Raw genomic sequence first — 13,102 nt, 5'->3', positions numbered from 1 at the left:
ATAGTGTCTCTTTTGCGAATGGCAATGGACTCCTTGCTTTGAATGAACCACGCATTGAACAACACCATAGAGAAGATATGTTTGCAACAATAATATCACTCAGAAATCTTGATATAGATTGAAGGCGACTACAAGCTTTCGTATTATGATATTTCTCCCACAAAGGTACTTGGGTTATGAGAATGAAAATTCACAATGAGATACAATCAATCACTCCAACGGATTAGTACAAACTGATTGAACTAAATGATTATGTGTTTATGTAGAGAATAAAATCATAAAAACAATAAAAGAGTTTATAACTTTCTTTTATGTTTCAAGAGATTGAGAAAAAGATAAACTCAGAATTTTTATGTCCAAAGATGTCAATGGTTTCAATGCACTCACTCTTATTTATAGAGTTTTAAGTGATAAGGATTCAATAACAACTAATGATTATAAGTTAATAATGACGTAAAACATTAGTTCATAACAACACAATTCTACATGAAACAAAGGTTTGCATCACTAACAGGTGCACTGTTGTGAGGTGCTCAAACGAGCACTATAGGTGCTGGAACGAGCATATGCAAAATTATCACTTTCTAGAAACTTTCTAACGTGAAATTTCATAAGTGCTCGAACAAGCAAAGGAGTGCTCAAACGAGCACCATCATGGTCGAACGAGCAGTCCATCCGAGCGTCATGTTTTTGGTTCCGTTGTTACGTTCTTGCTTAGTCTATGCTTTAAGCCTTTAGATATTGTCCTACACGCTCTAAATACTCAACATTGATACCCTAAAGTACCAACTAAAACCTTTGTAAATACGTAACTCCTCATCAGAAAACATGCCATTGTAACCAAAATCATCTAAGTTACCCAATGAAATTAAGTTATTTCTTAAAGTACGAACACGTCAATCCTTAGTTAAAGTCACCCTCTGCCTATCAACTATGACGTACCCCCATTGCAAGACTCATATGTATCAAACAAACCTCGATGTAGACTCATATGGAACGTACACCCCAAATCTAGAACCCAATTATAAGATAGATCTCCAGACCTAGCAAAAATAACCAATGCCAATTCCTCTTCTCAATTATAGCTCTTTTTTGGTTTTTTCTCAACTACAATAGCTTAAGACTTGCCTTTCGTCACTAGACAGTTAGCCCTAAAGTGACCTGGTTCTTTACAATAATAACAGGTTTTACTAGCAGTTTTACCAAATCCCTTCATGTCGTTACTAACACCGATCCAACATTGTTCCTCTTGTTAAACCCCTTTTTCTTTTTAGACTTCCCAAATTTAACAAATAACCCACTTACACTATCCCCGTTATCACCTATAGCTTTCTGATAAAGTTTTCTAGTATGAAGTACTGCTTTCACTTCTTCTGAGGTCAGCAAGTCTTTACCAACAACAAAAGACTCAACAAAATCCTCAAATCTAGATGGTAGAGATACAATATCAACAAAACATTCTCCTCATCAATTTTAAAATCTAAATCACGCAAATGAAGTAAAATAGAGTCAACTTTTTCTAGATGTTTTCGCAAGGGAGTACCTGATTACATTCGAAGGCTAAATAACCGCTACCTCAGTAATTAATTTGTTGGTCAACGACTTAGTCATATACAATGACCTCAGTTTCAACCGCAAATGATATGATTATCAAGACTTAGCAAAATGGTAGAATGAGCCTTTTCCTTCATTACTACTAATTTTCTGTTAGGCAATCCGTCTTCAGACAATTCTTATCGTAGAATCTCATGCTATTATTTCCCTTAAGAAACTCTCCACGGATTAAACCTGAGCTAATGATGCCAATTATTATGCGACAGTAGAAACAAAGTTCGAAAATAATAAAGAAACAATAAAGAAATTTAACGCAAACAATAAGAAATAACACCAAAGATTTAACGAGGTTCACTATCAATGTGAGAGCTACATCCAATGGCACCAAGAACAAATAATTTCACTATCGAACACAAAGATATATTACAAGATGAATCAAGTTTTTTTTTTTCTCACAAAACAATGGGTAAATTAAATTTGTGTACTAACTCTTATTTATACTAAATCCAAAAAAAAGAAACTCGGGTATCAAGTTTAAAGATAACCATCAAAACGCATCATGGGAACATGGAGTAACCACCACAAACCATCATGGGAATGTGGAGTAACCACCATAAACCATCATGGGAATATAGAGTAACCACTACAAATCTTGTTTCATCATCTTCAACCATGGATGGACTCTAGTTTGAATCAACATCTCCAACAACATACATGAGAAGAATACTATGCTATCAAGCCACTCGTCGCCATTCCCACTCTCAACAAACCCGATATCTACCCATTCATACTCTCGTTGATGGGTAATATAACAATCTGGAATTATGATTGATTCACCATCTGAATCAAGTTCTTTTCCCCAATGAGGATCCGTCTCCATTAAAGAAACATCATCATTTGATGCTGAAGAACAATAACAATTTGCATCAGTGTTATTGCCATCATCATGAGTCTCACCAAAAGGATGTTTTCCTTTGAATCATCTTTGTGTTTGGGAAAATCAATAATGAATAGCCAAAATCCAGAAGATTTATAGGATTCTTAAGAAGAAACACAACCAAAATCAGGAAATAAATGAGTGAATTCAGATTGAGTATTTAGGAAATTAAAAAGGTTGTTTGAAAACTTTTAGGGTTCTTAAGAAGAGCCCTTAAATGTGGAGGAAGGCTAATTAGTGAGGGACTGAGGAATTGATGATGCTAAGGTTACTTAAAAATGGAAAGAAGGGTTAAGGGATTGGGTTGTTTAGATTAGGTTAATGATATTTAGGTTAGATTAATGATGTTAGGTTTGTTTTGTTAATGTAAATTTAAGTTGAGTTAGTAAGGGTAAAGATTCAAATATGGTTAGTGTCGAAAGATTAATGTGGTAATATCAATCTACCAAAAATAGAATTGAGACAGTTAGACTGACTTAAACTAACAAGAAAATAATATGTTGGTCGTAATCAATATAGATCATGACCAATACACACCTTTAAGGCTATAAAAAATAAATTTTGACTCAATGTAAATAAATTAACAAAAAAGGTAGCAGATGTCAACTAAAAATGATCATGTAAAACTGAAAAGCCGAACAAATTAAAAAAATGCATCAAAACGGTTATATTTGTATTTTGTATTTTTGGTTGGAATTATATTTTCATATTGGGTTTTCGTCAGAGATTGGAATATTTTGGTAATGACATATGAGTCAATTAAAAAGGTTATTTGAAAACTTTTAGGGTTCTTAAGAAGAGCCCTGAAATGTGGAAGAAGGCTGATTAGTGAGGGACTAAGGGATTGATGAAGCTAGGGTTACTTAAAAACGGAAAGAAGGCTTAACGGATTGCATTGTTCAGATTAGGTTATTGATATTTAGGTTAGATTAACCATGTTACGTGTGTTTTGTTAATGTAAATTTAAGTTGAGTTAGTAAGGGTAAAGTTTAAAATATGGTTAGTGTCGTAAGATTAATGTGGTAATATTAATCTACCAAAAAAAGAAATGAGATAGTTAGATTGACTTAATCTAAAAAGAAAATGACACAAATATGTCAGCCGTAAATAATATAGAATATAACCAATATATAATTTTTAAGGCTATAACAAATAAATTTTGACTCAACATAAATAAATAAACAAAAAATATAGCAAATTTCAATTAATAATAGTTACGTGAAACTAAAAAATCGGACAAATTAAAAAATACGTCAAAACGGTTTGATTTGTATTTCAGATTGGAATTATATTTTCATATTGGATTTTTATCAAAGATTGGAATATTTTGTTTATGACATATGACCCACTAATTCAGTAAATACTTGAAGAAGTCTAATCACCTACATTAACAAATTGCTATTCTTAATAGAAGGCCGAGTCTACATGGGACTGGATTGAACTATAAATAAAAGTTAGGGTAAAAATTGAATCTTCAAGAAGAAAAAACAAGGGGATTATAAAACCAATATAAGAAGTCAGCCAACAATTCTAGGGCGCAAAAGAAGATACATAGCTCAAGAACAGGGTTCTTCCTTCCTATTTCTGCTGTTTCTGGGTTCAATTTGCTCAATCTTTTAAGGGTTTCTCTCGAAATTCTTCCCTTCTTGGTTTTTCTTTATTTCTTGATTTAATCCATGTTTTTCCTTCGTTTTCTTCCTACATTTGAGGATATAAAATTGATTCAATTGTATTGTTTTTGTATTTTCAGAGAAAATATGGAACAATATGTCAAGGTAGAGAAGCCTAAAGTTGAAACACCAATTGATGAGAATGAGATTCGTATTACAAGCCAAGGAAGAATGCGGAATTATATTTCCTACGCCATGACTCTTCTTCAGGTCTATATTTTTTCCGGGACACTTTGTGCACAGGGTTACCCTTTTGTGTATTCCGTCTGTATATTACATTTTGCTACATTTGTCAAAAAAAAAATGGTATCAAATTGGATGGGACGAAGGAATATATTATTTATCAAATTGGTTTGTGATATAATATTGAATTTATTCATCAAGTGTTTTTTTTTCATTTAAAATATTATCGGGGATAAATGGAGGGAGTGGTTTTTGTGATTACCGCTTTGACATTGTTGTTGAGAGGTATATGTTGGTACTTTATTGTTTTGAATTTAATGGAAAGCTGCAGTGCATAGCCATTGTGTTGTCCTACCTTTTTTCATTGGAAATATTATGGAGGATAGATCAAGGGAGAATTGTAAATCAAATGGTCGTTGTATTGTCCTACATTTGTTTAGTTATTGAAGGTGGATGTTTGTACTGAAAAAAATTGTTTATGCTCCCAGTAGGTTGGTCATTAGTAGGATATATCTTGAGGGTTTCATTTTAAGACATTGGAGTACTATTTTTGTAGAGGTGTATAGTTAGAGGGATTTTTATTACGGGATCAAGTCTTTGACTTTGTTATTATTGTGTTGTTGAGTGGGAAAAGTTCATGAATTATTGATTGGAATTTTTCCTAAACTCAATTCGAATAATCATTGTGTTATTCTACATATGTTTGGTGATTAAAGGTGAATGTCTGTATTTGAAAAACTGTTTTGTTGTGTTTTTCATAAATTACGTAAGGTTTTTCTTTAGAGTTCAATAAAAAGTCATATGCAACTAGTAGATGGAGGGATTTTGCTTTCTTAGTTAAGGCTTTGACATTGTTGTTGTTATGTTATTGAGTGGGAAAAAGTTGTTGCTGTATTGCTTGAGATTTTATGGAATGTCAATTTAATAAGTGTTGTGTTGCCCTACGTTTGTTTGGTGATTGAAGGTGAATGTTTGTACAGAAAAAATATTTACGCTTCCAGTAGTTTAGTCCTCTATTTTGTCGGTCCATTTAAGTAGAGATTTTTCTTGAGAGTTCAATTTGAAGACATTAAAGTAGTAGTTTTGAAGAAGTATATGCAACTATAGAAGAATAATGGGTTTGATATGCACCTATTGATGTAGGGAGTTTGTTCTCTTGGTTAGGGCTTTGACATTGTTGTTAAGTTATTGAGGGGGAAAACTTTGTTGCTTTAAAGCTTGGGATTAAAGTACTAAAAAAATGTTTACGCTTTTATATCGTCACTCAAATTAGGTAGAGATTTTCTTATGAGCTCAATTTGAAGAAATTAAAGTAGTATTTTTGAAGAGGAAATGCAACTATAGAAGAGTATTTGGTCTGATTTTATAATTATGGATGCTAATGTAGAGTATATTAAGTATAAAGTGATCAGCTTTTGATAGAGATTGGGCTTCTTGCCGTTTGGTGTTGAACAATGAGTAAATTTATGAACCAGAGAGAAGGGATTCGGTTTTCGGGTAACGGGTATAAGGTAGAAGTGAAGTCAAGTAATGAAAGAAAAGGGTGAGAGGGTATGAGGCATATGGTTAATGGGTTAGGTAACAATATTAAAGGTAAACGGCTTAACTTAAAAATTGTTAATGCACTATTAGTTATTTCATACTCTCCATCACTCAAATTACAGAAGACTTTTTGAGAGTTCAATTATGCATTTATGCTGCAGTCAGTTTGCTGCTTGTTCCTAACAAGCTTTCGAGGTTTTTGGATGTAAGGGGCAAATGGGGACTTAAGTAGTTATTAGAGTGCTATTTTTGAAGAGGTATATGCAACTATTATTTTGGAGAGAAGGGAGCAGATGAATAGTGTAGAAATGGTGGATTTATGATTAATCCTGTCGGTATTAAAATTAAGAATATTCATCTAAATTGAGCAGCTTATTCGTGGAGCCTAATGGAGGCTGGGCTGCCTACTGCTTGGTGTAGAACGATGGGGTCTACTGATGGATCACATACAAGTGAAAGGGTAGTTAAAAAAGGGGGAGAAGCTTGAAGAACATAAGATTAAAGAGGGAAAAGTTCAAACCAAGTTAAAGATAGGGTTGATTGGTTAGAGAACAAATTTTTTGTTCATGTGGAAGGTCGTCCCATAGGATGTATCCAGTCATTTTTTTATGGGGTATATGCACCTTTTTCTGCATACTATGATCTTCCTCTTGTTAGATAAGAAATAGATTTATTATTTAGTCACCTTTTTTTTTTGCAAGTTTTCAGCTGGATGACGCTTGGATAATGTCGACGATTGCTATAAAAAATTGGTTGGTCTGTATCGATATGAAAATTCGGAATACGGATAATGTGCTGAAGGTTAAAATGTGTTTACTTTTAGTCTATTCATTCCTGAAGTTTGTTAATTAGGGTGTCTTTTTTGCCATCTTTCTGTTGTGTTGTCTGTTTGCAAATATTTTATGAAAGCTTCTGCCCCAGTCAAATTCTCATCTTAATTATCTTGACATCTGTTCAGGAAAAGGGCTCTGATGAAATTGTGTTCAAGGCCATGGGAAGAGCAATTAACAAGACTGTGACAATTGTGGAGCTCATTAAGGTATTGCTTGTTACACGCTGTCATTCGTTTGGTCCTTTTGTTTTCTCAACCTGTTCTTATAATCCTTGGTGTTTTATAATCATTGGCAGAGAAGAATTGTCGGTCTGCATCAGATCACATCAATTGGATCCACAGGTATCACTGATACATGGGAGCCAATTGAGGAAGGCCTTCTCCCGTAAGAATTTTCTTAATCACTGTAGAGTTTTATTGCATTTATTTCCACCTTTTCATTTTCTTTGAGGTAGAGTTGAAGCTGCTTGTGGCTCGAGTATACTGAAAATATAGCTTTGTCCCAATCATGTGTGCTCTAATATAGTTACCTATACAATTGCAGCATTGAAACCACAAGGCATGTGTCAATGGTAACTATAACTCTTTCAAAAAAGGAGATGAATACATCAGCTGTTGGGTTAGTAATATTTTCTACTTAGCATGTTTTGATTTCATTTATGTCAAAGAATGGTTTGTTTACCTGAAAGAGTCAATCTGTCCATTTGCAGTTTGTGTTTCCTGTAGATGTCATTAAGCTTTGTGTTACTTATTGTATTTCTGGCGTTATTTGTTATATTGAGAATAGATACTACCTGACTTGTTATTAAAGTCTCTTACTAGTGTTAGTGACAGTTAATGAGTTCTTTTTTGTTTACCTTCATCCCCTGTGTGCTGTAGAAGTCACAATAAAAGAAGAGATACTCATTGTTATATCTTTTCTTTTGATGTAATTTTACTTATATGATGAAAATTGGCAAGTGTTTTAAATATGATTCACTTTTTCAAATTTCTTTCTTATTTGGATTCCCGGGCCTTTGAAATTCATTAGAACAAAAGTTTTGAGAATATATATGAACTGAGTGACAAGGTTCCTGTGTTTTTAGTTGTCTAGTTAACCTACTGGTTTGCTTTCAGCTAAGTGAATTCAATGTCATAAACTGTAGGTATCAACCTCCATTGCCTACTGATCAAGTGAAAGCCTTTAATGATTATGATTATGACAGAGGTATAGTATTTCTAGCATGCATGCTTGGATTGTGAGAGTCTTCAAATAAAATTCCTGAATTTTACATCTCCTAATTTTTCAGACGGCTCTCCGAATAATCGAGGTAGGGGTCGCGGTGGTAGAGTAAGAGGAAGGGGAAGAGGCAGAGGTCCAGCTGGTCAGTATTGTTGCCTTGATATGGCTGATGGCTTATTATGTTTCTTGATAATCTACTTATACTTAAACAAGGATACCACTACTTGATCAAAACATGTGTGTTTGCTTTTAGTTATTTAAGGGAAATACATTTGTTTCAGGCAATGGATTAATGTCTACTGAGTATGAGGATGGTGGCTGGGATCAGAACAGAGGTTATTCCAGGGGTAGGGGCAGAGGCAGAGGTCGTGGCATCCGTGGTCATGGACGGGGAGGGTACAGTTACAACAGTTCTATGGTTGACCCTCAGGAAAATGCAGGTGGTTACATTCGTGGACCTCCGTTTCCAGGCCGTGGTAAGTATTCCCTGCTGTTTGTTTATTTGATGATACTGAAGTTCAAGAAAATTGGTGACGTTCATTTTGGTTCTCTGTTTCGGTAATATAGCTTAGGTGGTGTTGCGTTGGGCACATAAATTATATAAATATTTTTATATCATCTGATCTGATTAATACCTGTGTCTGCTCATGAGTTTCCAAAATGAGCCATCTTGATACAAGCTTAATCTGTTGCATTATGCACATAAAGCACCATTAGAGTGTGCATGTTGGCATGTTCACCTTTTGACATCTAAGTTGATGAAATCTCTGCTTATTGACATTGCTTTATGCCTGTAGGAATGAATAAGGAATGAGTGAAGTGCACCAATCATAAATAAAAGCTTACTTTATACTTGTCTATCCTAAGTCTTTTTCTTACATTTCAGGCCGTGGTCGTGGGAGGGGTGGAGACCGTGGAAGGGGTGGTGGCCGTGGTGGACGCTCCAATAGCCCGGCTCAGAGTGCAGCGGTAGGTGGTGCTTAAATGCTCGTCCTTCAAACAGAAAAACTGCAGGGTGTTCTTGTTTTGAACATGTTAAATGCCTGCTTCGTCATCTGTTTGACATTGGCCTTTTTGTTTCGTCAACAAAATTTACTTAGGACTTCATGAATGTGTACCATTTATAGACTAGTTTAGATAAAAGTTTGGGCAATATTTGGTTCCTTTTCTCTCTTAGAAAGTAGGATGAGTTTGTTTCGGATAATTGTAATTCTTCCCATACATTGGCGAGCAGTGCATTCTTTTATTTGTTAATGTCAGTAGAATTCATTTTGTTATATACTACTGCTTTTGGTTGTTGGTTGCTTAATGTTAATACTGATGTTAGTGTGTATACTGATGTGAGTGGATAATAACCCTTGTCAATTATATGATCATTCAAACTAAGAACAAGGGGATTAGAATAGGGAAATGAAGGTTCTTGATTTCTTGACATGCTCACGATTTACAGATTCATCAAACACAACTCTTATCATGTCCTTAGTAGAGTGTATACTTGTCAGATTAATCGGTCAATCTTTAGAAAATTGGATAAGGACTGGTTGGATTCAAATTTGAAACATATAGCATGGTTAAACTCAGCAAAAGATAAGATTAAAGCCACAATTCAATCTTAAATGTTCCACTCTTTATTGATTAGAATTGGTTTTACAAAGGAGAACTATACAAGCTATTTATAGAAGATATACTTGAACTTAAAAGTAGTAAATCAAAAACTTTCATGTTACAATGTAGAAGTTAGTTACAATCTAACTAACTATGTGTTTCTTTATATTGTTAGATTAGATTGTTGTTGATGTGTTTGTTTATATGGATTGCTGATTGTTGCTGGTCTCATACCGTTGATTTCCAACGCTCCCCTCAAACTAGGTGGTGTGTAAGAGACACCTAGTTTGGATAGTAATTCTTGGAGTTGAGGTGAAGGTAGAGCTTTTGTTAGAATGTCTGCAAGTTGGAGTTTAGTAAGTAGATAGGATAACTCAATCAGCCCTTCAAGAATCTTGTCCCTAATAAAATGGCAATTAATTTCAATGTGTTTGGTCCGTTCATGGAAGACGAGGTTCTTGGCTATATGTATTGTAGACTGATTGTCACAGAATAGTGACCGGTTGGAAAAGGGGGATGCCAAAATTAGTAAGAAGTCTTACTAGCAAAGTGACCTCTGCAGATGTTGATGCAATAGCTCTATATTTAGCGTTCGAATTGGATTTAGCAATTGTTGTTTGTTTTTTTTCTTCTTTTAGATTTTCAATCTACGGGGGATTGACTAAGCATAATGAGGTAGCCTATTATGGACTTCCTGGTGTCCACACATGAGACCCAATCTGAGTCTATGAAGGGTTAAAGGTTGAGTATAGTTGCAACTTGTAGGGTGATACCTTGACCAACAGTATGAATGACATAGGATAAAGTATATTTGAGAGCAGTGAAATGTAAGTTAGTAGGATTCTACATAAATTGACTTAGTATCTGAACAAAGTAGGATATAACGGGCCTTGTATTTGTAAGGAAGTTAAGTTTGCCAACAAGGCTTTTATATAGAGATGGGTCAGATGTTAGTGTACATCCAGAGACTGACAGTTTAAGGTTGGTAGGTAAAGGGACAAGCACTTTTCTAAAATTGATAAAACCACTATCTGAAATTAATTCTTTGGTGGATTTTTCTTAAGTGAAATTGATGCCCTTGTTGTTGTAGCCTCCTTCTATTCCCAAGAAAAAAATGTATAGACCTAAGATCTTTGATACTAAAAGTAGAATTGAGGTTTTCTTCCAAGGAATCAATGGTAGTAGCATTGTTACTAATAATTAGTATATTATCAACATAAACCACGATTATTGTGTTATATAATTGTCTGCCGTTTTTATGAATAAGGAATAATTATATTTGGACTGTTGAAATTTGTGTTGTTGCAAGGCATGGAAAAGTTATGCAAATCATTGGCGAGAAGCCCATTTTAAACCATAGAGGGATTTGTTGAGTTTAAATACTTTCTTGTCTATAACACAGGCCTTTAGGGACTTTCATCAAGAGTTCCTCATGTAAGTCGCTATATAGGAAAACGTTATTCACATCCAATTGGTATATGGGCTAATGATTGTGAGCAGCAATAGCTAGCATAGATGGTATTGTTGTAATTTTGACAACGGGAGAAAATCTTTCTTTAAAGTCAACACCATAGCTTTGATTGTATCCCTTAGCCACAAGTCTAGCCTTATATCTTTCCAAACTACCATTTGCTTTCAGCTTGGTTCTGAAAACCCATTTGCATCCTATTGCCTTCTTGTCATTAGGGAGATCAATAAGAGACCATGTATGGTTTGTGTCTAGGGCATTAAGTTCTTAGGTCATGGCAGCAACCCAATGAGGGTGTTGAGTAGCTTCAACATAGGACTTTGGTTCATTTTTTTGTTGATGTTCGTGATATATGTGTTTATGAGAGTGGGATAAGGCTTGAAAAGAGACTAAATTACACCATGATTAGAAACAACAAAATTACATTTATATTCTTGGAAATAAACTAATTGTTTGATGTGTCTTTGACATCTTTTAAGGAAAGCCTGAGGAGGTGATGTAGGGTGAACATTAACAAAAAGGGCTAAATGTTCTGTAGGGATGATAGTAGGTGATGAGGAGAGGGAACAATAGTTTCAGGAACGGGTTGAAATGAGTTACAGAAAGGAACAATAGTTCAGTATAGTCATGTATGTAAGGATCAAAGGTGGATGTAGGTAAGAAAAATTTTGGTAATGATATAGAGTTGTGAGGAATGTTATGATAGTGATAAGGAAAGTGTTTCTTCAAAGAATGTGATATCTCTTGAGACGGAGACAATCTTGGTGTCAAGATTGTACACTTTGTAGCCCTTTTGTTGAGCATAATATTCTATGAAAACACTAAGATTAGCTCTTAGAGAAAATTTATGTTTTCCTTGTTTGAGTGTGGAGACATAGGATAGGCAACTAAAGGCTTTTAGGATAGAATAATCTGATGATTTGTTGTATAGTTTTTCATAAGGTGTAAGACCACCCAACGTAAGGGTAAGTGTTCTATTGATAAGAAAAGTGACACATTGTAAGCAATCTCCCCAAAAAGAAATAGGGAGCTTAGATTGAAAGGATAGGACTCTTGCAACCTCAAGAAGGTGTCTATGTTTTCATTCCACAACACCATTTTTGTTGGGAAGTATCTCCACAACTGGTTAGGAAAAATATGCCTTGTTCTTTGTAGAAACAAGAAGCAGCACCCTCAATGATTTTCTTGGCATTATCACTTCTGATGGTTTTGACTTTGGTGTCATATTGATGCTCAAACAAGAAAAAAAAATGTTTGATGAGGATATTCATTCTTTTGTTTATTAAGAAAAATCTAGGCAAACATAGTGAAATCAACCACAATGGTGATAACGCTAGTAGAGTTTAGCCTAGTTTTGAACCTAAAAGGTCCTCATACATAAAACGATAAGTTCCAAAGGTTTAGAGCTTCTTATGATGCTATGATTAAAGGATGATTTGGTTTGTGTAGTTATAGGGAAAATGGTACAGAGAAAAGGATCAGTATGAGTATCATTTAATAAAGAAGTAAACAATCTTTTTATCTGAGATATAAGCATATGTCCTAATCTAAGATGCCATAATTTTGTATTACAAACATTTTTATTGCTATGTACAGAATTACAGAGATCAATTTTTTGATTAAGAACAAATTATTGTGAAGATGCATTGTAATCTTATGTAGAAGGAGTTGAGGATTGCACTCTTGTGTTAGTATGATTAAGGCCATGAACAATTTTACTAAGAAGCCATTGAGTCTGAATCAATTTTTCCCGAATAAAACAAGCAGATCCTGAGATGGTTATAACATGATCTGTGCAACTAATAGAAGTGTATGAGTAGAAGAGTTGCAGATCATGAGTCATGTGCTCTGAGGCTCAACTATCAAGTATCCAAGAACTATCATAGCGTGCTGCAAAATAAGATATACCTGCTAGGAGAGCTGTAGTTTTATCTAGGAAATGAGTGGCTTCCTTATTGAGTATACTGAGAAAATGTTTATATTGGCTAGTGGTGAGTTTGGTGGTGATACGATCATCATATTCGGTCTTTGAATCACCTTGTGCAAGATGAACAACTCTATTTTGTCTCCTCTAAGTATTAGGTTTGAA

General features: G+C 34.4%; 1 protein-coding gene across 2 annotated transcripts; it reads left to right on the top strand.

Moving 5' to 3' along the window:
• Window positions 1-3,793: 3,793 nt before the first annotated feature.
• LOC130797506 (glycine-rich cell wall structural protein 2-like) lies at window positions 3,794-9,219 on the top strand. Of its 2 annotated transcripts, none has more exons than XM_057660111.1 (9): window positions 3,794-4,113; window positions 4,242-4,371; window positions 6,845-6,925; window positions 7,015-7,103; window positions 7,263-7,337; window positions 7,864-7,925; window positions 8,008-8,082; window positions 8,222-8,416; window positions 8,827-9,219. In XM_057660111.1, exons 2-9 carry the CDS (start codon window positions 4,249-4,251, stop codon window positions 8,922-8,924), a joined length of 798 nt encoding a protein of 265 aa, XP_057516094.1. In that variant the 5' UTR covers window positions 3,794-4,113; window positions 4,242-4,248; the 3' UTR covers window positions 8,925-9,219. The 2 variants fall into 2 exon arrangements, with proteins under 2 accessions (XP_057516094.1, XP_057516095.1); XM_057660112.1 differs by having other exon boundaries at window positions 3,947-4,140.
• The last annotated feature ends 3,883 nt before the right edge of the window (window positions 9,220-13,102 follow it).

This window comes from Amaranthus tricolor, chromosome 13 (genome assembly GCF_026212465.1).
Source record: "Amaranthus tricolor cultivar Red isolate AtriRed21 chromosome 13, ASM2621246v1, whole genome shotgun sequence".
Lineage (NCBI taxonomy): Eukaryota > Viridiplantae > Streptophyta > Magnoliopsida > Caryophyllales > Amaranthaceae > Amaranthus > Amaranthus tricolor.
This window is presented reverse-complemented; position numbering and strand designations above follow the sequence as displayed.